Below are 23774 nucleotides of genomic sequence, written 5' to 3' on the forward strand. Positions count from 1 at the left end.
GTAACAATACAATTTTTGCTATAGTTGTGTTTACCCACATGTGGATTGTCAATGTATGTAACTAGGATTTACACTTTCAATATTTGTAGAAAATGAGCGAAATTTGTGCAAAGTGGAAAGCTTTAGGAGACGAGGCTAAACAAAAGTACATAGAAAAGGCTAAGTTAAGTTCTAAAGAATACAAAGAGCAAAAAGTTAAGGTTGATCCTCAAGAAGCTTCAAAGGTACAAATATTAAGCTTTTTAGCATTTATGTTTATGCATATAATTTCCATTTTTACTTGATTGTGAATTTGATTAGAGTGGTTATGTTGTGTTGAGGAAACCTTTACTACAAGAACTCAACTTAAGACGGCATGTGATATTATACACAATCTTCAAACGCAACAAGTAAAGAGTGTAAAGGCAATGGGATTTGGAGGTCTTTTGCATTTGAAATGTACTAGGCTAAATAGAAAACTTTGTGAGCAGTTGGTTAGTAAATTTGATCCCGTATCACTTTGTTTATATGTGCATGGTAAGAATCCCATAATTACACCATTAGATGTGCACCACATACTGGGATTGCCATGTGAGGGTAAAATGGTGATTCCTTAAAGGAAACCTTTCTGAAATACTTCCTGGTGGGAGACACATTCTGTGGGTGATCAAGGTTCAATTCCGTTGCGTCATTTGGAAAAATATTTAAGGAACACGAAAGACGAGGATGATAATTTCAAGGTTGCATTTGTATTGTTCATTATGGGGGCTGTTCTATGTCCAATATTGGAGTTGGGAGTCAATCGACGTTTTCTACATGCAGTAAAGGACATGTCTTCTTTGAGTGAATTAAATTGGAGCCAATTTGTGCTTGACTTTTTAGCCAAAGGCATACAAAAATATTAGGACTATGGACGAAAAGTGATCCGTGGTTGTGTATTGTTTCTAATGGTACATCTCTTAATTTTATTTTTTACATCAAAGTAGTTGCTTCATTGTAGAATTGATTATGTATCATATTCTTTTTTTTCTCTACAGTTGTTCTATTTTGGCCATTGCACGACGGCCAAAGATTTTATTTCCCCTTGTGCATGTTGGCCTTCACCTCGTCTCTTACATTAGGGAGATGAGGAGATTAGGGACATGATACATTGGCTCGATCAAAGCAATTCTCGAAAGGTAATCTTGGTATTTTTTCAATCAATTATGCTTTGTTTGGTTTGTGTTTTGAAAAATAGTAGGGGTAATAAATGGAGAGGGATATAGAGAAAAATGTTGGAAGTATGAGGAATCTAGGGGGTATTTTTCGAAAAATTCTTTTTGAAAATGGGAGAGAACAAGGCATTAGTTTTGTTTCATCTTTTTAAGCGTCTATTTATGTAGTAAATGCTAAATATATGTAACTATTTTCCCATAATAGCACAAAATCATTGTCGATGATGGAGTTGGCAAGAGAGAGAGAGCCGTAGATCAAGGAAGGGAGATTGGCCAAAATATACCGATGGATAGAGTTCGAGGGATAGAAGAATTAAACGGTATTTTAAAGAAACTGGCGAGCATAATGGAAACATAGGATGCAAGGGGGAAGAAAACTAATGAAAATTCATTGGTGCTAAAGTAAGCATAGACATGAAAGGCACTCCATCAGCCATTGTCAACGAGAAAAAAGGCAATAAAGAGCCTTTATTTGATAGTTCGACATCTCCTTTGACAAACAAGGAAAAAGATAGTAAAGAGCAATCATCAGGTCATTTGACATTTCCTTTGAAGGCAAACCAGGAAGAAAACACTTAAAAGCCATCATTGAGTCATTTGACATCTCCTTTGAAGACAAACAAGGAACAAGACATGAAGGAACCTAAAATTAAGCCTTCATCAAATAGACCAAGAAAGATGGCCGCTAATATTGGTGATATCATGTCTTCAACGGCTCCTCCAACTATTGGCATGAACAAGAGGCAAAAGAAATGCCAAGGACTAGGTTCAAGGGATCTCAACCTGTGAAGAAAAATGCCAACGAGGTAACACAAAGTATTTAAGTATCATAAGCTTAATTCTTATAGAACTTTCTAATTTATTTGTGTTCATTAGCATACGTGTTTGTTTATTTGTAGAAGCCTACTATGAAATGCCAAGGACTAGGTTCAAGGAATCTCAACCCGTGAAGAAAAATGCCGACGAGGTAACACAAAATATTTAAGTATCATAAGCTTAATTCTTATAGAACTTTCTAATTTATACGTGTCTTCATTAGCATATGTGTTTGTTAATTCGTAGAAGCTTACTATGGAGGTGGTACGAGAGTTGATACTAAGATTTGTCTTTGACCCAACGTTGTCCGTAAGGTAGAAAATCATTACAAGCTGTACATAAATTATGATGTTCTATTCGTAGATTGATAACTTTGCAGCTTTGGCATAATGTAGAGATCAACTTTGCAACTTTGGAATAGGCTATGCAACTCGCTCAGATTTTGTCATTACGGAAGATTGGATGGGTTGTGGGTGAGGTGAGTATTATAGTTTTTTGGGTCTATTGTAATAGACTACATGAATGCGATAACAAACTAAGGCTGTTTGGAACTTGGGAAAAGTGAGGGCACTCTTCACAATTCTAGAAGTTTGTTGTTTTCTCTTGTAATACATACCGCTAAATAAGTGGGGTGAATAAGTGGGCAAGTACCATGATGGTCATAATGCATTTCCACAAAGCAACTGCATTTTAGATCATAAATGCAACAAATTTCTAGAATTGTGAAGAGTGCCCTCACTTTTCCTAAGTTCCAAACAGACCTTAGTTAGTTATCGCATTCATGTAGTCTATTACAATAGGCCCAAATAACTATAATACTCACCTCACCCACAACCCACCCATTCTTCCGTAATGATATAAATCTGAGCGAGTTGCATAGCCTATTCCAAGGTTGCAAAGTTGAACTCTACATTATGCCAAAGTTGCAAAGTTATCAATCTACGAATAGAACATCATAATTTATGTACAGCTTGTAAAGATTTTCTACCTTACGGACAACGTTGGGTCAAAGACAAATCTTAGTATCAACTCTCGTACCACATCCATAGTAGGCTTCTACAAATAAACAAACACGTATGCTAAAGAAGATACAGATAAATTAGAAAGTTCTATAAGAATTAAGCTTATGATACTTAAATACTTTGTGTTACCTCGTTGGCATTTTTCTTCACAGGTTGAGATCCCTGGAGGAGCCGTTGAAGACATGATATCACCAATATTAGTGGCCATCTTTCTTGGTCTCTTTGATGAAGGCTTAATTTTAGGTTCCTTCATGTCTTGTTCCTTGTTCCATGTTTTGAATATGCTCGCCAGTTTCTTTAAAATACCGTTTAATTCTTCTATCCCTTGAACTCTCTCCATCGGTATATTTTGGCCAATCTCCCTTGATCTACGGCTCTCTCTCTCTCTTGCCAACTCCATCCTCGACAATGATTTTGAGCTATTATGAGAAAATAATTACATATATTTAGCATTTACTACGTAAATAGACGCTTAAAAAGATAAAACAAAACTAATTGATCAAAAAAATACCAAGATTACCTTTCGAGAACTGCTTTGATCGAGCCAATGTATCCTGTCTCTAATCTCCTCATCTCCCCAATGTAAGAGACGAGGTGAAAGCCGACATGCACAAGGGGAAATGAAATCTTTGGCCGGCAAGCAATGTTCAAAATAGAACAACTGTAGAGAAAAAAAAGAAAACGATACATAGTCAATTCTACAATGAAGCAACTACTTTGATGTAAAAAATAAAGTTAAGAGATGTACCATTAGAAACAATACACAGCCATGGATCACTTTTCATCCATTGTCCTGATATTTGTGCATGCCTTTGGCTAAAAAGTCAAGCACAAATTGGCTCAAATTTAATCCACTCAAAGAAGACACGTCATTTACTACATGTAGAAAACGTCGATTGACTCCCAACTCCAATGTTGGCCATCGAACAGCCCTCACAATGAACAATACAAATGCAACCTTGAAATTATCATTGTTGTCTTTCGTGTTCCTTAAATATTTTTCCAAATGACGTAATGGAATTGAACCTTGATCACCCACACAATGTGTCGCTCCCACAAGGGAAGTACTGTAACATCCTGTATTTTCCTTAAATGGTAATTTTACTTGAGTTGAATATTTAGACAATATAGGAAAAGAAAAAAATGAAAGAGGTATTCGGTGGTGGACTTATCTCACCAATTTGGGTTTTTGTTTTCTTCTAATTTAGGATTATTGGATGAACTACTATTGGACCGCATGTTTAAGATGGATGCGGCATGGATTGGTTGCTAGGTGGCACGCACTGGTTGCTAGGTGGCATGCACCCTTGAGGTTATTTATTTTCTGGCCATATAAAGGAAGCCTTCGGTGGAGAAACAGAGTATAACTAGCCTCCTATTATTATAGGACTCGGTTTCTTAACACAAAACTTTGGGCTTGTTCTTCACCATTTAGGAGGACTCATCTGACAGTGTAGATGGAGTTGCGTTGAGATTACTTAAAGTTATGGTTTCTTGGTCCAATAATTCACATATCCTACAACCGCGATTATAATTTGAGGTACCGGGTAGTGTGCAATACATTCCTAGCTAAATCTCTTTGCAAAGAGTATTCTTTGATTCTCTCAAATTTGTACTCATTTGATGTCTAAGCTTATTGATTCAGTTATTGTCACTTCTTGTATCGTGACACAGAAAGTATTTGGCTAAAAGCCATGGAACAGATTGGTATATGTTTAAGCCCACCGGGTCACAAAGTTATGAAAGATGTACGATAGACTGCCCCACGGGAAGTCTAGAATGTTTATGGGGCCCATGTGCCCAATACAGAGTTTAGACCTGGGTGGTGCTTGACATGTTATCGAAATGAGCCGGGTATGAGGCTACAAATGAAAAGCATTCAAAATGATCCTACTTGATTTGTTATCCTCGTTTATTGAGCATATTCTTATTGGTAGCCATGTTATTGTCTTCGTATTGCATATATTACCCGGGCGTTTTATATTTTTCAGGTGTAGAGCAAGTTAGTGGGGACCCGAGTTGGAGTATTGAAATAGTTAGTTTTAGAGATTGTATAGAAAATCTGTATCATTTTGGAGGTTTTTAGGCCCACTATGTATATTTATCTTGAGGACTTGTAATTATTCGTGACGTATTAATTTTGAGGCAATGTAAAAATTCGGGTCGTCACAAGTATTTTAGAAACGTTTCCTCTAAGGATCACCCTTTTACCTTCACGTGGCAATCCCAGTATGTGGTGCACATCTAATGGTGTAATTATAGGGCTCTTACCATGCACATATAAACAAAGTGATACGGGATCAAATTTACTAACCAACTCATAAAGTTTTCTATCTAGCTTGGTACATTTCAAATGCAAAAAACCACCAAATCCTATTGCCTTTACACTATTTACTTGTTGCGGTTGAAGATTGTGTATAATATCACATGCCGTCTTAAGTTGAGTTCTTGAAGTAAAGGTTTCCTAAACACAACATCAACAACTCTAATCAAATTCACAATCAAGTAAAAATGGAAATTATATGCATAAACATAAATGCTAAAAAGCTTAATATTTGTACCTTTGAAGCTTCTTGAGGATCAACCTTAACTTTTTGCTCTTTGTATTCTTCGGAACTTAACTTAGCCTTTACTATGTATTTTTGTTTAGCCTCGTCTCCTAAAGCACAAATTTCGCTCATTTTCTACAATTATTGAAAGAGTGTAAATCCTAGTTACATACATTGACAATCCACATGTGGGTAAACACAACTATAGCAAAAATTGTATAGTTACCATTCGGTCTAATGAACCCTTCTTAGTCATATTGGACTGTTCTTTGCTACAAAAAAATATTGTACATCAAATTGAATATCGTAAATTGTGGGCAGTAAAAGATGCTCAAAGTCTCAAAAAGACATACAAGTAATATATCCATCCATTACAAGGATGCTTTGGAACAGCATTATGGTCTCTTAACCATTTTCAACTCCTAAAACAAATAAACTTGTTAAATAAAAAATTGACAGTTAGTGCTATGAATGACTACAAACAAAAAACTAGAGGTCATTAGTATTAAGATTCATCCTACAACTTACGAAGCCAAGATAGAATAGTCAACTAGTAATAATTTAATAGTAGATGTGTCAAACTTCAACCCACCTACCTAATCACCTCCAATATAAAAGAGTTATATTTGTAAATTATTCATAATCACCTCCATATGATGCCTTAGTTTACTCTTTCCAACATAAAAGGATTATATTTGTAGGTAATTTTAAGAGATCATTATCAGCCAAGCTGAAAGCCCAAAACACCAAAGCTGATAGCCCAAAAAATGGGGACCTTTGTGTCTGCCCCTTATCCCCCATTTGTTCTCTTAACATTATCCAATCTCTATCTACAGAGTAATATATAAAAGAAACTCAAGGTACAATGATTAAACAAACTACACAACACGTAGCAAAATTCAAAACCCCAACCATAATGTTAATCAAATCTATCTCAATAACGAGTTTCGGCAATAAACCGAAGTACATTCTTTGGGGTTTTTACAAACCTATTGTGGCTGTCAGAGGGGTGCAGCTTTACAAACCCCTTTTTTAACCGTAGTATGGCAGACTAGGAAGAAACCCATTGTTGTCAATGGAGAGAGAGAGAGAGTTAGAGAGTTACCTCGTCGTTGGCTTAGGGCTGTGGATGTTAATAGGTGTAGGAGGTTTCCACCATTGTTCAAAGGAGCAGAGGAGAAAGAGATGAAAGGCATCTGAGGCTCTGGGTGTCTATGGAGAGAAAGAGCCGTAGAGCTACGTTTGGGAAGAGGAGCAGTAGAGCTGCGTTTGGGGAGCTATGGAGTTTTTTACTATGGAGGCGTGAGGACAGAGCGGCGGAAGGGAGGAGGGGCAAAGGATTAGGGCTTGGCCTTTTTTCACGTGCCAGAGGTAACTGGGAGTAAGAGGTGAATGAGAGAGGGGGGGAGTTTTAAATCAATGGCTGAGATTAAATCCATAGCATCTGACGGCTTAGAGAGAATGGGAGGACGCCTGTTGTGCACGAGAAGAAATATAGACTAAAATTTTATGGAAAAGTCTGTAATCACAACCACTTTACACACTCTCATTTATTTGTGGATTCCGCACACACTGAAGGGTGTAGTGTGTATGGGTCTCAATGTAAATATGAGTGTGTTTGTAGAAGTAAAAGAATTGAAATTTTATGGGAATTGATTTTCACACTCTTTTTTTTACATCAACACTCCTTTTTAGTATTTTAGCAAAAAAAATACATTCACTTTAATGCTGAAAAATAAAGGAGGGAGTGAATGTTAAAAATGGAGTGAAAATCACTCCCAAATGTTAAAAAAGGGCAGATTTCTACGGAGGGCTGATTTTAGGATTCGTTAATAGAGAAAGAACTCTTTCTTTCTCTCTCTCTCTCACACACACGCGCTCGCGTGATTGGTTCAGGGCTTCCTTCAACCACTTCAAGAAAACAGGACACAAAAACCAAACTAGAAGCAAAAGGCCACCTTAGTAAAAATTCTTGGAAGCAACTCATGTAGAGCACAATTAAGACCAAACAGCGAACTAAAGAGGTCTCAAACAATAGTGGAGTGCAAAAAGATGCTTCTAATAGAGAGTGGAGTTTTTGGCAAAGCAGTTTGTATGGGAAGTACTAAAGTAAGCTAACAAAACAAAAACAAACCTTTTAATTTCTTAAAACGAGTCCTATAATTATCACAGGTATCATCCTAATGCAGCCACCATAATTATGTAGCCAGGAGTAGGAGACCACATGTAAATGTTTGGCCTGAACCACATAGTCAAATGACCATAATTCAAATACTATGGCCTATCTGACATATGTTGTATCATAAGGTAACCATATCATGTCCGAAAAACTTAGATCATCTCCAACAAGTACTTGAAAGTAAGCACCAAAACCACCCTTTGTTATCTCACTTCATAAGGGTGAGTTGTGTCATGCACTCCAGCAGAATATGGATTTTATTATATAGGTATATTATCTTTTCGTACTAGAACTAATTTTGAACATAAACTGGAATTTTTCTGTTATGCACACCAATACCATATTAACCATACGCTTAACTAATTCATAGCCTCAATCATATTAGCAGACATAATACTATTCATTATAGTCCATTTACCGATTTCGGTAAATTTCTCAAGGTTTGATTAACTTCCTCCTGAATTATCAAATCTTTTGGTTTGTGAACTCTGTGTTCATTTGCTTCTGTAAGTATTGAAAACACAAGTTGATGACCAAAACTATGTAAAAGTACTGTAGAAAAAATTAAAACCTAATAATAAAAGTTTTCAACAGTAAATACCCCACTAGGGAGATCCTTTTTACATCTTGTCTGGAACTAGAAAGCAGAGGAGCCAACCAGTCAAGCAAAAGATACCTGTCTGGAAGCTTCCTCTTCAGTTACTTTCCCTTGCTTGCATGCCTTGGGAGAAGACTTGATTAGACCAACTTCCTATCATCGGGCAATTGAGAGAGTGAAGGCTGACTGCAACTCAGGGGCCATAATACCAGGGAGGTAAGCGCTGATGATTTGTCGATTCTTCTGTTGTGAGCTCAGCTGGGATCCAAAGTCTTTCACTTCTTCATAAAAAGAAGCCTTGTACCCCAGCTTTCCTATCCTTTCTTTGAGGGATTCCGATAGTATTTTGGTGTTTGAATTATGCTAGTCATACCTCAAATTTGAAGAGAGAGAATAATATTTTGAAGGGTGGGATAGCACGTTCTGCTGCAGTACTAAAACCCCACATCGAACATCTAACCAAATGCAAATAGCTAAAGACATCTGTAGATTGAACAGGGCTTTGACATTAAAGTTCAGCGTTTATGTACAAGTGTATAAAAAGATGTAAGATATTAATCATCCGTATTCACGTTTTACTCCTTGCAACTTTTTCTATTTCTCAAAACTGCCACAAAGCTGTATTTCACAATGCTAACAATTCCTATATCATATAATGGGAAAAAAACGACATCCAAAACTAGCCTTTTAAGCTTTGTAGGCGGTAACAAAATCTTGTGATTATTTTGTAAAATACACAAGTGGAACTGATAAAAGAATTGATGAAATTGAGTTGAATCATGCTTTTACCTGTCCTTCCTCTTCCTGCTCCATCCCATTCTGGACACCGGATCATTTATTTTATTGAGTAAGATAAGATTCTCCTCGTAAGTATCAACATGAAAATGGATACCAACACCAAGAATTCCCAACATCTTGATTTCTTTATTCAACGGGTCATATGAAGAAAGCTCCCAATGCTTCCAATGTCGTGGTGTTTTCCCCTCCAATAGTATATGACCATTTTTCCGGATACCTACTACCCTTATAATTCCTCCTGTTAGATCAATGTTGGCATACTTATACCAAGAATCAACTACACCATACTCTTTCATTATCCAAATAGAACAAAACTTATTTGCACGATCATATCCATCGTGGCATAAAAGGGAGAGTGATCCCATGAATACTATTGTTCTCATTTCGGTTGTCGCAAGACCATTTGGCAATGACATCGTTTTAAACACCTCGCGGCCCAAATCAAAGGAACAAATTAATCTAGCGCCCCAATTCCTTCTATGATGTGCTACAAAATGAAGAGCCCCTTCTAAGAAAGCGGAAGGGTGTCCCGGGTACTCAAGTCCACATCCAGGAGGAAAAGAGTCACCCGCTCCACTACTTACTTTCCATGAGCCCAAATTAAGGGAGTAAACCTCAACGAGGGGCACCTCTTCGGACCGGGTACCTCCACAAAGAATTACTACTCTAACCACCTTATAATCATTACTCCGCGAATCAAATCCAAACCCAAGGTAACCCAAAAGGTGGCCATGCGTCTTTTTCGTAATGCCAGGCTTGGGAAGGCATATGGACCTTCTAATGGACGGATTCCAAAGGAAATACTTATCTAGCTCGAAGAAACAGAACAAACCTTTCACATAACCCATTAAAAAGTAATAGTTAAGACAACGACTCTTGAGTGGGAATGGGATTTCTAAATATTCATCAAATGTTTTATCATCGTCACCGGTATCAATAAATAATTTGTAGTGCTCTAATCTGGTAGGATAACTGAAATCGCATTGCCTGACTATGACGAGTGGGAGATTATCGTAGCTGTTTTTAGGGTTTGTCAGTGACTGATTGAGTTGGGAATTGATCAGGTTAGGGCTGGTAATTAGAGAGTTCCAGAGTTTGGAAACAGACCTGAATCGGATCAGGGATTTGGTTGGGAGTCTGGAGAGTACGTCCACCACGACGTCTTCAGGAAAGAAGTCGGACATGGCTCTCTGTGTCTTCTTCCTCAAAATTTCTTCTTTTCTTCTAGGGTTAGGGTTAAGGTCCGTCCACCTCTGGGGGAGTGGGATTGGGTAGTGTCGATGCGCTCCAACTGGGGGAGAGAGAGAATAATGGGGTGTTTGGCAGGTTTTCTTTTCTTTTCTTTTTTTTCCATTATGAATTTTGGATTGTGAATGGTATATTTTTGGATTCTGTTCAGAATGAATAATGAATCCATAAAGTATTTATGAAATACGTGCAAAATAAATTTTGCAACCAACTATTGTTTTGGAGTTGTTTGTACCCATTTTGGAGCGCATTAAACATTGGAAGGTCACTTAATTAAATTGAGCCGATATTTATAAGTCATGAAAATTACCTGACAATTGTATGTCCCCAAGATAATGACAAAAACATGAGTTGAGTTTTGTTCACCCTTACCCTTTTTATTGATTGAAATTGTATAAATTTTCACCACAAAGTAACGTCATGCTTACCAAAAAATGTATAACACGGGTGAGACCTACACCGTTTCAACTAATAAGAGGAATGATAATGTTGCACACATGCATTGATTCAGGGCTTCCTTCAACAACTTCAAGAGAACAAAACCCAAAAACCAGACAAGAAGCAGTGCCGACCTCGACATTTGAGTTGTTCTAATCCAACCTCATACTTTGTTGCCTATTTACAATTAAGTCATACACAATAAAAAATACTCCCTCCATTCCTAAATAAGTGTTCGGCGCGTAAAACTAGGCTTTCAAAAAGATGCATTTGTTTCGTTAAAAAATTAATTTCTTTTACAAATCAATATATAGCAATGAGTTCTATTAGATTGTGAAAAAAATTAATTTTATTAATAAAAAATATGCGTGTTTTGTAAAGCCTAATTTTCCGCGCCGAACACTTATTTAGGGACGGAAGGAGTATACAAGTACAAAAAAAAACATCAAGATATAAACCAAGTTATAGTGTTTTGTAATTAGCACGGTTAAAGTGCTTTTTAGTTGATATATGTAAAAAGAATGACAAGTCTTGAAAAGCGTAAAAGGTTTAAAAAAAGAGAGCCTCAGGTGCCCAAAAATGCTCTTGGTATTTGATATCATAGCCAATCTCTTTAATCTCTCTTGCGAAATGGTATTTCAAAGGTAAAAATGAAAAGCATGTTAGCTCGCTCGATTTATTTCAGCTGTGATTTTTTTTTAATCTAATGTAAGAATACATCATTATACAATACTGTGTATTTGTTAAATCGAAAATTTTCAACAAAGTAATTAGATTTTCGTAATATTATGCATTGGGAGGAAAACAAAAGTGGAGATTTAACAACGTACAGTAACCGCAACACCAAGACAATGGTTTATGCCACTATAGGAAACTTTTAAATATTTATATGTAACTTAATTTTATTTTTTTTGGTTGCCCCAGCCCGGGGGTTGCCCAAGACCGAGGGCTTGCAAGGTTTACCCCGGGGCCAACTCTAACTAGAAGCAAAAGGCCACCTCAATAAAAATACTTGGAACCAGCTAAATGTAGAACATGTTGGGAAAAAACACAGAAAGATCGGATAGTTTTAGATACATATTCCATTACAAAATGAATACCGAATACACAAACTGAATACATAAAACACATTAACCGCCTCACTGATGGGTGTTGTAGGTTGATCGGCATCTGTCTCCAAGGATAGAATGGCTAGACCACAAGTCGGAATACATCCAAGGTCTGCCTTGGCAAAATGACCAACGTTTGCCGCTCTACAAACCACCGAGTAAATTTGACAAATTCATAATTATCTTCCTTTTGGCTCAATTCTTTGTCCTAGTCTGCAAAAGAGGAATAAGATAAATGAAATTACCCAATTTAGCAAAAAAGAGAATAATATAAACTCTTTCTACCAATAAGTAAACAATGTTGCTATGACGAACTTGTGAACTGGTGAGCAACACAAAATGGGAATTATCAATTCATAGCCAGAGAGGAGACCCTTGACATGCTGCAAAATGAATAGGCTCCCTGAATCCTTGAAACTCCCGAATTGATTTATGCCAATAACTCTAGGAACATGGCATATTAAGAAGCCGCACTAACAAGTACACTGTCCACATTCGTTGAACCAGACAGAGGCCTTTCCAACAGAACACAATTAAGACCAAGCAGGGAACGAAAGATGTATTTAACAATAGTGGAGTGCAAAAGGATGCTTCTGGATATAGTGGAGTTTTTGGCAAAGCAGTTTGTATGGTAAACTAAGCTACACAAAACAGTTTTCTTAAAACGAGTCCTATAGTTATCACAGGTATCACCATGATGCAACCACCATAATTAAGAAAAAAGATAGATTTCGTCAATCAAAACCGAAGACAAAATATCATGATCTACACCTACAATGATGTAGCTAGGAATAGGACCACATGTAAAGAATTGGGTCAAATGACAATAATTCAAAATAATATGGCATATCTAACAAATATTGTACCATAAGGCAAACACATCATGTCTGAAAAACTTAGAGCATATCCAACAAATACTTCAAAAGTAAGCACCAAAACACCCCTGTAAATTGGAATGTTTCTGTTATGCAGACATAATTAATTAAAATTCATTATAATCCATTTATTGGTTTCAATAGTTTTCTTTAGGTTTGATTTATTTCTTCCCAAATTATCAAATCTTTTGGTTTGTGAACTCTGTGTTCATTTGTTTCTGAATGCATTGCAAACACAAGTTGATGACCAAAAACTGCGTAAACGTAACGGGGAAAGAAAAACATTAAATTCTAATCATGGAGTCTAAGAAGCACATACACAGATATGGGATAAGGACACGACACGACACGGATACGCAGACGCATCATTTCTCCAAAAATTAGGACATGGACAAGTCGGGCACACGTTAAATGTAAAGTGTAATTGTATTATAGAGGTATGTTACGATTTCATATAAACGTCGGAAACATTTTAATGCGTCCTTAGCATGTTCCGAGAGTGTTGCCAACATGTTCTAGAGTATCCATAATGTGTCAAAGTAAAAGAAATTTGACAAAACATTGCACAAGTATTAGGCATGTCCAATACGTGTTAGGAGAGTTCATGTCGTGTCCGTGACTGACACAGATAACTGAGGCCGGTAGACGTGTCTGTGCTTCTTAGATAAAAGTATTCAACGGTAAATACCCCTCTTGGGAATTCCTTTTCATGACACAAAACTCTTCCACCCACAAGGGGTTCGCAGTTCATCCTAGAAACTATGAAAGCAGAGGCAAGAAGGAAACCAGTCAAGCAAAAGATATCTGCCTGGAAGCTTCCTCTTCTTCAGTCGCTTTCCCTTGCTTGCCTGCCTTGGGAGAGGACTTGATTAGATCAACTTCCTATGAATGTCCAATTGACAGAGTGAAGGCTGACTACAACTCGGGCCATACAATCAAGGGGGTAAGCGCTGATATCCCGATTTTCCTCATTCGTCGAGTCTTCCGTCGTGAGCTCAGCTGGGATCCAAAGTCTTTCACTTCTTCTTAAAGTGAGGACTTTTCCCATAGATTTCCTGTCGTTTCTTTGAGGGATTCCCATAGTATTTTGGTGTTTTAAGTATGCTAAATCATACTTCAACTATGCAGAGAGAGAAAAAGAATTTGAAGGGTCGGGTATTGCATTATGCTGCAGTAGTAAAACCCCATGTCGGACATCAAACCAAATGAAAAGCAGTGTTCTAAAACAAGGAGGCGGGGCCTATCCGATTAGGTCCGACTAACGATTAAACGCTCGAAGGTGGCCGACCGCCTGACTAGCACCTAGCGACTTTTAGAACATTGATGAAAAGAGCTAAAGACATCTATAGATTGAACGGGGCTTCAACATGACAAGTTCAGCATACATGTACAAGTGTATAAAAAGATGTAACATATTAATCATCTATATCCACCTTTCACTACTTGCAACTATTTCTATTTCTAACCACTGGCACAAAGCAGTATTTCACAATACTAACAATTCTAATATCATATACTGAAAAAAATGACATCCGAAACTACCCTTTTTAAGCTTTGAAGGCGTAACAAAATCTTGTTTGTATTTTGCAAAATATATAAGTGGAACTGATATAATAATTGATGAAATTGAGTTGAATCAGACTTTTACCTATCCTTCCTCTTCCTGTTCCATCCCATTCTAGACATCGGATCATTTGTTTTATTTGTTTCGATAAGTACCGGATCATTTGGTTTATTGAGTAAGATAAGGTTCTCCTCGTACGTAACAACATGAAAATGGACACCAAGAGTTCCCAACTGCTTGATTTCTTTATTCAACGGGTCATATGAAGAAAGCTCCCAATGCTTCCAATTTCCTTTTGCTTTTGCCTCCAATAGTATATGACCATTCTTCCGGATACCTACTACCCTTAAAATTTCTCCTGTTATATCAACTTTGGCATACTTGTACCAAGAATCAACTACGCCATACTCTTTCATTATCCAAATAGAACAAAACTTATTTGCACAATAGATTCATCGTGGCATAAAAGAGAGAGCGATCCCCTGAATACTATTGTTCTCATTTCCTTTGTCACAAGACCATTTGGCAACGACATCGTTTTAAACATCTGTCGCCCAAATCAAAGGAGCAAATCAATATAGCACCCCAATTCCCTCCACATCGTGCCACAAAATGAATAGCCCCTTCTTAGCAAGCGGCAGGGCATTCCAAGTACAGTAGTCCAGATCCCCTAGGAAAAGAGTTGCCCGCTCCTCTACTTTCTTTCCACGAGCCCGAATTAAGGGAGTAAACCTCAACGAGGGGCACCTCTTCAGACCGGGTACCTCCACAAAGGATGACTACTCTAACCACCTTATAATCATTACTCTGCGAGTCAAATCCAAACCCAAGGTAATCCGAAAAGAGGCCATGCGTGTTTTCTGTAATGCCAGGCTTGGGAAGGCTTATGGACCTTCTAATGGACGGATTCCAAAGGAAAATTTCACTTAGCTCGAAGCAGAACAAACCTTTCACATAACCCTGTAAAACGTAGCAATAACGGCCGCTAGAGTGGGAACGGGATTTCTAGATACTCATCAAATGTGTTATCTTCTTCTTCTCCAGTATCAATAAATAGTTTGTAGTGCTCTAATCTGATTTGTTCATGAGGAGGACCAAATCTGATAGGACTACTAGGAGCAATGCATTGCCTGACAGTTACGAGTGGGAGGTTATGGTAGCTGTTTTTAGGGCTTGTGAGTGATTGATTGAGGTGAGAAGTAATGAAATTAGGGCTGGCAATCAAAGAATACCAGAGCTTGGAAACAGACCTGAATCGGATTAGGGATTTGGTTGGTAGTCGGGATAGGATACCCACGACGACCTCTTCAGGGATGAAGTCGGACATGGCTGTCTGTGTCATCTTCCTCAGAATTTCTTCTTTCCTTCTAGGGTTAGGGTTAGGGTCAGGGTCCGTTCCCCTCTGGGAAAGTGGGTTTGGGTAGCGAATGTATTTTCTGTTTAATTTTGGAAAATAAAATTTAGAAAAAGAACAGACACTCCATTAAAAAATCAGTCGTGAAATTGTCTACTCCTCCAGGAGTACTTGTTTACTCCCTATATTTTTCTTTTTCTTTTTTCCACAAGCGACAAAATAAGTGAACGAAAAAAATACTAATTGGTTTCAGAATTTTTGTCTTCCGTAAAAAAACATAACTTTAATATAAGACATGTTATTTTCTCGTTTCGTAGAAGGAATTCTCGTAGAAGGAATTCTACGAGTGCAGGAAAAAAAATATTATCATCGAAAATGAAAAAAAATTACACTTTAAACAAAAAGATGTACTAAGAGGTGGTAAGCACTTAATGCTAACCGTTTTTCCAATCGTGGTTAAGTTTTAGATAATGCGGGGGGAAATACCCTTCTCATGACACATTTTACATGTTTCAAAATACTTTCACGACTAGTTACGTATTCGCCTTTTTGTATTTTGTGCGACTTGATTCTCACCTTTTTTGTATTTTGTGTGAAATGAGCCTTAAGTTGGAAATTAACAAAAAGCTTTTCCTTGCCTAAGGTCCCGTTTGGTTGTCTTCCAAGAAAAATTTAAGTTTTACAGTTTACAAAAGAAATCTGGTGAAATCAACATCGTTAGTTTTCCACTTGGATTAGTTTTCTTTTCTTTTTTATTTGGTCATTCTTGAAAGCTTGTCATGCAACAATACGACTTTTTGTTTACTGCCCAACTAAATTCCTATATATATATTGAACTACCACTAGAGTTTGTCCGTGTCTGAAGGCACGGCGCAATGCATTTTGAATACAACTAAAATGAATTGCAAAATTATTGACCACCACCACCAACGAAACTTGAAAATATGAATTTTCAGCCCTAGGACTCTTCTTAGCCGTAGGATTTATGAGGGATAAGTTTGAGCCGTTAGATTTATGTACATAAGATTCAAACACTGAGCTGTTTTTTTTATATAGACTAGTGCATGCCCGTGCCTGAAGGCACGGCTCGAATTTGGTATTCAACAAATTATTTAGTTTTGTCCCTCTAACCTCTAGAAGGCCAATACCCCATTCGCAAAATTCGAACTACACAATGACCCATGCTATACATTGATCCTAAGTTGTATTAGGGTTAACATGCATGAACTCTTTTCATGGCGACTACATAATGCATAATAGTACTTGAGAAAAATCTAATATATCAAATGAATGTTGCTGACCACCTCGCCAACCAAGCCAACTAATAGTTAAATATATTTTAAACGTAGTTTATCTAATCAACTACATAAATAATCGTGACACACATCAATTCAAAACACCCTTTAAAAATGTATAAAAGTTGTAGTAAAAATATTTCAAACATAAGCAAATATGTCATGGGAATACTAACAGGTAGTAAAACGAAACAAAAAATAAAATTTGGGATGTATGTCATTGATTGTAATGCCTCCTTTCCCGTTTCCATTTTTGTTTTTGAAACCGTGTCCTTTTTGAGAGTAATGTGAATCCAGATACATATCTGGCCTTTCTCAACACAACCCATGATTGTAGGTTTTTACTTTTTATCAAAGGAAAACTTATTTTCATTCATGAAAATCCCAACACACTTGCAAAAGAATTATGTCTAAGTACCACCCAAGAAGCAGGACATAAGCAAATATCACCAAACTATGAGATTGCATTCGTTTCTAGTAGACGAAGAATAGAATGTGTATTTAGCATTTTTTTTAATCGGCGCAAGTATATGAGTTAAAGATAACGAAAAGTCTCGAAGGATAGTAAAAAATCCAGAAAGTCACTTTTTTACTTGTATATTTTGCATTTAGATCTGAGTTCTAGAAAATTGATGGAGTATATAACAATGAGGTATTTTACGATGTATACAAATGGAGCAGTCTAGTGTAAGTGATTTTTCCATGGACAAAGCTGTCGCAGAGAGCGATTGAGTGAGGCAGTTAGAGAACTTGGGCACAAACCTCACGGATAATGCCGCCGCTAAATCTGTGTACTCTGTCGATGGTAAATCTGTACGACTCGGATTTTTGCCTTATTTTTTTTAATACTAATTTATAATGTTAAATTCTTAATTCAATAACTAATTAGATTGAATTATTAAAATACATTATTATGTATATAATTGATATTATTTACACACTTGTATAGGATATATATTATACTTTAGATTTACAAGGATCCATACTCATCTTTTATCATATCTAACCAAAATTCTATCAAAACGAATCTTCCACTCCCCTTCAAACTCTCCCTAAACTATATCTCTCTCTCCTCCCACATTCCACCACCTTCGTACTTATCCTCAAAACCCCACACCTCTCTCACAATACAACACTCCTAATCCACTGCAAAAACGGAAACAAGAAAAGAGGGATCACACCGTTTCGTTTTTCGTCCATATCACGTACCTCTGTTCATGGCCTTTTTCCTCCTTGTTGATGTCGTTTTTAGGCCTGAGTTTCTTCACAAATGTTGTAGAGGGGGTCAAGAGCTTCAATTTCAACCCAAGAATCGTCCAAAAAGGTCAAGAATTGATAGAGTTATCGCCATTCAAAATTTGGTAAAATTCTCGGATTCTGACTTTCAGGCAGATTCAGCGACCCTTCTAAACTTTCATTTTTCTCTTACTTAGAGTGGTTTTCGGGCTTAGACTTCTTCACAAAAGTTGTAGAGCGTTTCAAGATCTTCGCGTTAGATACAAGAATCATCCAAAACGGCAGATGTTTGGTTAAGTTATTCCAGTCCTAAGTTGCTGCTAGAATACTGATCTTTCGCCGCCAAACGAAACCCACCAGACTCCACCAAATCGTTTTGTCAGGATTAAAGGTATTATAATCCCTCTCCTACCTTCTCCTAAGTATATTGAGTGATTATATATGGATTTTATATTCTGGAATGAAAGAAATCGATCCCGACGTTGCGTGGCCGGAACCGGCCATCTTCCTCTGTTTTGCCGGCTGTCCTCTGTAAACCCACGAAGTGGGATTTGAAAATTTGGTTAAAAATTACACTTTAGCCCTTTTAGTTTAATTGGTGTATTAATTTTGGCCCTTATGTATAGATAACTTGTTAAAATTGACCCTTAAAGTTGTTAAGTTTATACTTTGGCCCTAAATGTTAATAATACAGGCATTATATATTTCAATCAATATATCCAGAGGTGTTTAACTGTAATGTTCGGCCCTATAGTTGGCATGAACAAAAAAAGAAAAAAGAAAAAAAATGTTTTATGACTATATTGTTTTAGCTAATATTTTATAGGTAAATAATAATATTGGTTATTAAACAAAGATTTCCTGTTTTATATTAACTTCTTGGTTATATAAGATTAAGGGCAATGGCCCATCCATAAAAGGTTACGTGATTTGTCTCCCTCATTATTTATTGCAAATATTATTCTTGATTGCTTGTTTATGTTCCAAATCTTGATTGTCATGCTAGATTGGACCCTAAAGACATGTGGTGGTTTGCGAAACAGAATTCACCTAGACGATACTAGGTAATGGATAAATCGGGAAATTTTTCTTTCTAGAGATTGCCTGCAGTCGTGATTTTGAGATGTGATGAGATTTGTGATAAGATTGGAACTAGCGGAAGTCCAGTGATGAATTGATAGACTGGCGGGAGTCTAGTGATGATTGTGAAGTAATTTGTGAAGTGGTATATAAGATAGGCGAACCCTAGTTGTGATTCAGGCATGATAAGCTTTCCCCTTGTTGTAGTTATTGGGGTGCACACTCGGTATATAACTTAGGTGTATCTGTGACAGCAAAGGAAAGTGATCTCATGGGACCGAGCATGGCTAATGGTTGGGGGAGGAAAGATATCGTGGAGAGATCTTAGATCACACGATAGGTTAATGGATAGTAATGAACTGGCTTATGTGAAAAATATCTGTTTGACTTCTTTGATTCAATATTATCTTGTTACCTGCTAGTTGTATAGTAGGAAGGGTGGTTGGGTTGGATTATTCTACTAGGTGATTTATCACTCACGGAAACGCCTGTATCCTGGCAAATCGTTTGCTTCGGCGATCAATTTGCCAGAGGGCGCAGGATTCAATGGAGAGGATTCAAAAATGGTGCAGTTCGACACGAAAAGAATATCAGGAACGAAGACCGAGTATGCTTCGGATTTGTATCAAGCCTAGAGTCAGCTCTGAAGTTAATGTATTTTGAATCAGTAAATTTATCTTGTGACTGTAATAGCTAAACTTTATTTTGAAAAATTATATTTATTTAGCAAATTTTCTTAAGATTTTATTTTATATTGCTTCCAAAAAATCGGGGCGTTACAAAATCAACGTAGAGAGAGGTCGTGAAACTTGCCTACTAAAAAAAAGAGTAAGGATATAACATTTTTGTAAAAGTTATTAACCCTCTTTAATTGAACAATAAACACTTACCGAGGAAAAGCCTTCTCACCATCAGTAGAGTACCTTCCAAGCTAAAAAGAAAATGAAACAAAACTCAAAATTAGACAAACAATGAGATAAATAGAGAGAATGTGAGATTCAGCGAATAAGTCAAAAATGCTATAGATACCATAGTGGTTACTGTTTATTCAGAGCTATGGTTTGCGGTTCCGATTGTGGAGGAGCCAACGTTGGTAAACATGGACGGATAAATGAGAGAGGAATGCTCTGAGTAAATACTACGGTCAAAATAAATCCCTAATGAAACCAACACAACTCAACTCAAAATAGAACAACGCAATCCCCATAAGAAAAGGTTGAACTCTTTGGGTGTTGCAGGCTTTTTGCCCTTGAGGTGTATCTTCCAACTATTTGTTGGATCCCCTTCCCCTTCCCCTTCCCCCATTTTTTAATAAATTTTAATTTTGCCGATCAAAAAAAGAAAAAGAAAAAGAAAAGGTTGAACTTATCATATCAAAACTTACATTGGGGTATTTTTAAGCGAATCAAATTACAGTTGGTAGGAATCAAATAGGAAATTATTTAGAAGTAAGAGAAATCGAGGAAAAAAATCTATAATGAAAAAAACCTAATTGAGAAAACGATCGACGATGAAGGACTTGTGGTTGTTGCCGAAGACGGTGGTTTGTGGTGGTGTACGATGGTGCTGGTGGCGATGGTTGTGGTAACTTCCGAAAGGTGCTGCATTTGAACCAGAGATAGAGATAGAGACGTGGTGATGAGTTGTAGAAATCAATTGAAAATGGGAAAATCAATTGGAAAAGGGAACAGAGAAACATTTCGAAAATGTTTCAAAACGTTTACATTATTGAATAGGGTCAATTAATTTACTCCAATTCGGAAAAGGGAACAAAATTAAGGAAAGGGATATATTTAAAGATTTATTAGGAAACGTGTAATTAGGATATAGATTGTAGGTTTATAATTAGGAAATATGCATTCGATCCGACGGATACAAAATTAACAGAAAGTACAATCGAATGGTTATAGAAATAGCTCTGTTTGTATAAATAAATATTTTTAATGAAAAATCGCTCTGTTTTATAATATAGATATTCTTTTTTCTCGACTAGTTCCACCTAGTTACGTTTTCAACTTATTGAATTTTGTGCGATTGGATTCTCACTTGTCCTTTTTTTAGACTGGTGATAATGCCACAACTCTATCCTTTAGTGCCACGACAAATGAGCCGGACTGGCCATTATGCCCTCGATTGAGAAAATAAGGTAAAACAATTGTCTTGTTGCTTTTCCTCTTTTTTTTTTTGTTTGTGTGTTGCTTTTCCTTCATCTTTTCTAGTTGGTCTTCTATTTAACAGAGCAAACCCAAACATGCTATTGTACGTCAACCCCCCCCCCGTGTAGTTAAGACACAATGGGAAACAACTAATTTTGGAGAGAGACCCAGTTTTTCCATTTCTCTCTCTTTTTGCTGTCGGCATCTTGTAGATCGCCCTCGTTTGATGTGTTTCAATGATATAGGTTCTAGATCTGAGTAGAAATTGAGTGTTGGATAGGTTTGAATGGAATTGGTGGAATGAAAATTGGAGAAATTATTGGAATGATAGAATACAAGAGTAGAAAGAGGATGAGAAGATAAATGGAGGGAGAAGTGAATTTGTTATAGAGAACGGGAAAGAGAGAGTTAGAGGAGATGAAGACCAGGGCAAAATTGTAAGACTACCTTCAGGAGTCGTGGCACCAACGAAAACCCTCGGGGCATTATCATTGCCCTTTTTTATTTTATTCAAAAATGGAAGTATGTGTCCTAAAATAGGTTAGGTTTTCACCCAAAAAAATGCTTTTGATTTTTAGGAGATCCAGTTGATTTGAAGATAGAAGTTTGTTGGCTTTTGTTAATGGTGCAATGATTAGATTCGATATCTTGTAAAAAGTTGAGTAAAATAATTGAGATAGATTAAAGGTGTTGAGCAATGGCCATTTTGCTGTAACATATACTTTTTTAGTATCATCGTGACCTCATAATATGTTTCTCCGTATTTTCAAGAAAAGTTATTGAGAAGATTTGAAACATTTCAAAACTTTTTAGAACTTCTTCCTATAAGTTGACTCATTGAATAAAATCAATTGCAAGTTTCAGGCATACACCCAGACCAAAACAATACAAACAAGCAGAGACAGCATACCAAGGACCAAAAATCAAACAACACTAATGCCCCGTTCCACTAACAACTTTTTCCACTTTTTTTACTTAAAAGTGATTATTTCTCAAAATATATTTGGGTAAAAGCAATTTTTTTTTTACTTTTCCGATTCATCTTGTCTAGACAAATCACTAAGTTACAAAAGTTTGGCGCAAAACTAACAAATGTGAAAAAAATTCAAGTAAAGACAAAATCATAACTTTAAGAATAAGTTAAGCAGAACAATACCTAAACTGGTGATTATCCAGTTCTCCATGCATGTTGAGAAAGGACCCTGAAACCTCATGTGGTACTACTATAGGGGTAGTATTCTAAGAGTACTTTCTGATAATAAAAAAAATTCTAAGAGTACTTGATTAATTTTTTTGCAGTGAACAGCCAAGGAGTAATCTATCAGATTCTCCAAGAGATGATGCCTGATTTGATGTCAGATTCAATTTTTGGCAAAACCACCTCTGCCCATTGCTTTTATGCTAGAAAATTTGGCCATTTCTCTCAGCACAAATATGGTATCGATCGAACTAAGTCATACTCACTCCGTCCATTTTTAAGTGTTCTGTTTTGTAACTCCAACTTATTAAGAAAATATCATCATTACACATTTCACATCAACTTTTATCTTCACTTTTTCTACTTACCCTCTATGGAGACATCATCATTATATTTTTATTCACTAACTTTTCAAAATAGAATCTACTTTTATAGGCAACATGAAAATGCACCAATTTTTACCCACCAACTTTACAAAATGGACACTTATTAAGGGACAACTCAAAATAAAATACTGGACCCTAAAAGAGAGAGAGAGAGGGAGTACAAGCCAATGCAATAGGTGACTGACTCCATATCAAATACTAGATACTCCGAGTCATGGATAATCTGGGACAACAATTTAACACAACCTTACTTAAAATTATGTCACAATACACGACAAGGTAATAAACCTTTTGTATTGCAACAGAAACACAAGACTGACATATTAGTAAAGTTACTAATGCAAATTTCTATAATAGAACACCACGAGATTTCATGTTTTGAAAACGATACAACATGTGGCGGATAAAAAATTAAAAAAAAAAAAAAAACGATACAACATGTGGGGGAAAAAACATAGTTTGATCAGATAATTCCAGATACATATTCCATTACAAAATGATAACCGAATACAGAATACATAAAACTGAATTCGTAATGAACTGCGTATATAGAACAGATTCACTGCTTTACCGATGGGTGTTGTAGGTAGATTGGCGTCTGTCTCTCAGTAATTGCTAGACCACAACCATCGGAACACCAACGAAGTTTGCCTTGGCGAAATCACTAACTTCTACCTCTC

The 23774-nt window shown here is 36.6% G+C and overlaps 2 protein-coding genes across 2 annotated transcripts; both read right to left on the bottom strand.

Annotated features, from left to right (window-relative positions):
- Nucleotides 1-6664: 6664 nt before the first annotated feature.
- Nucleotides 6665-10487, bottom strand: LOC131307363 (F-box protein At3g07870-like). Its single transcript, XM_058333835.1, has 2 exons — nucleotides 9147-10487; nucleotides 6665-8840 (listed from the first exon to the last, which is right to left on the bottom strand). Exons 1-2 carry the CDS (start codon nucleotides 10337-10339, stop codon nucleotides 8831-8833), a joined length of 1203 nt encoding a protein of 400 aa, XP_058189818.1. The 5' UTR covers nucleotides 10340-10487; the 3' UTR covers nucleotides 6665-8830.
- A 1335-nt stretch (nucleotides 10488-11822) lies between these two features.
- LOC131307364 (uncharacterized) lies at nucleotides 11823-15898 on the bottom strand. Its single transcript, XM_058333836.1, has 2 exons — nucleotides 14474-15898; nucleotides 11823-12163 (listed from the first exon to the last, which is right to left on the bottom strand). The coding sequence occupies exons 1-2, from the start codon at nucleotides 14803-14805 to the stop codon at nucleotides 12130-12132; spliced, it is 366 nt and encodes a 121-aa protein (XP_058189819.1). The 5' UTR covers nucleotides 14806-15898; the 3' UTR covers nucleotides 11823-12129.
- Between the last annotated feature and the right edge of the window lie 7876 nt (nucleotides 15899-23774).

Source organism: Rhododendron vialii, chromosome 11a, assembly GCF_030253575.1.
Source record: "Rhododendron vialii isolate Sample 1 chromosome 11a, ASM3025357v1".
NCBI classification, from domain to species: Eukaryota; Viridiplantae; Streptophyta; class Magnoliopsida; order Ericales; family Ericaceae; genus Rhododendron; species Rhododendron vialii.

Coding starts and splice junctions, on each gene's coding strand:
- LOC131307363 (XM_058333835.1), bottom strand. CDS start 10,339: ATGTCCGACTTCTTTCCTGAAGACGTCGTGGTGGACGTACTCTCCAGA.
- LOC131307364 (XM_058333836.1), bottom strand. CDS start 14,805: ATGAAAGAGTATGGCGTAGTTGATTCTTGGTACAAGTATGCCAAAGTT. Junction 12,164..14,473: donor AACAGGAAGAGGAAGGATAG/GTAAAAGTCTGA, acceptor CCTCTTTTGCAG/ACTAGGACAAAGAATTGAGC.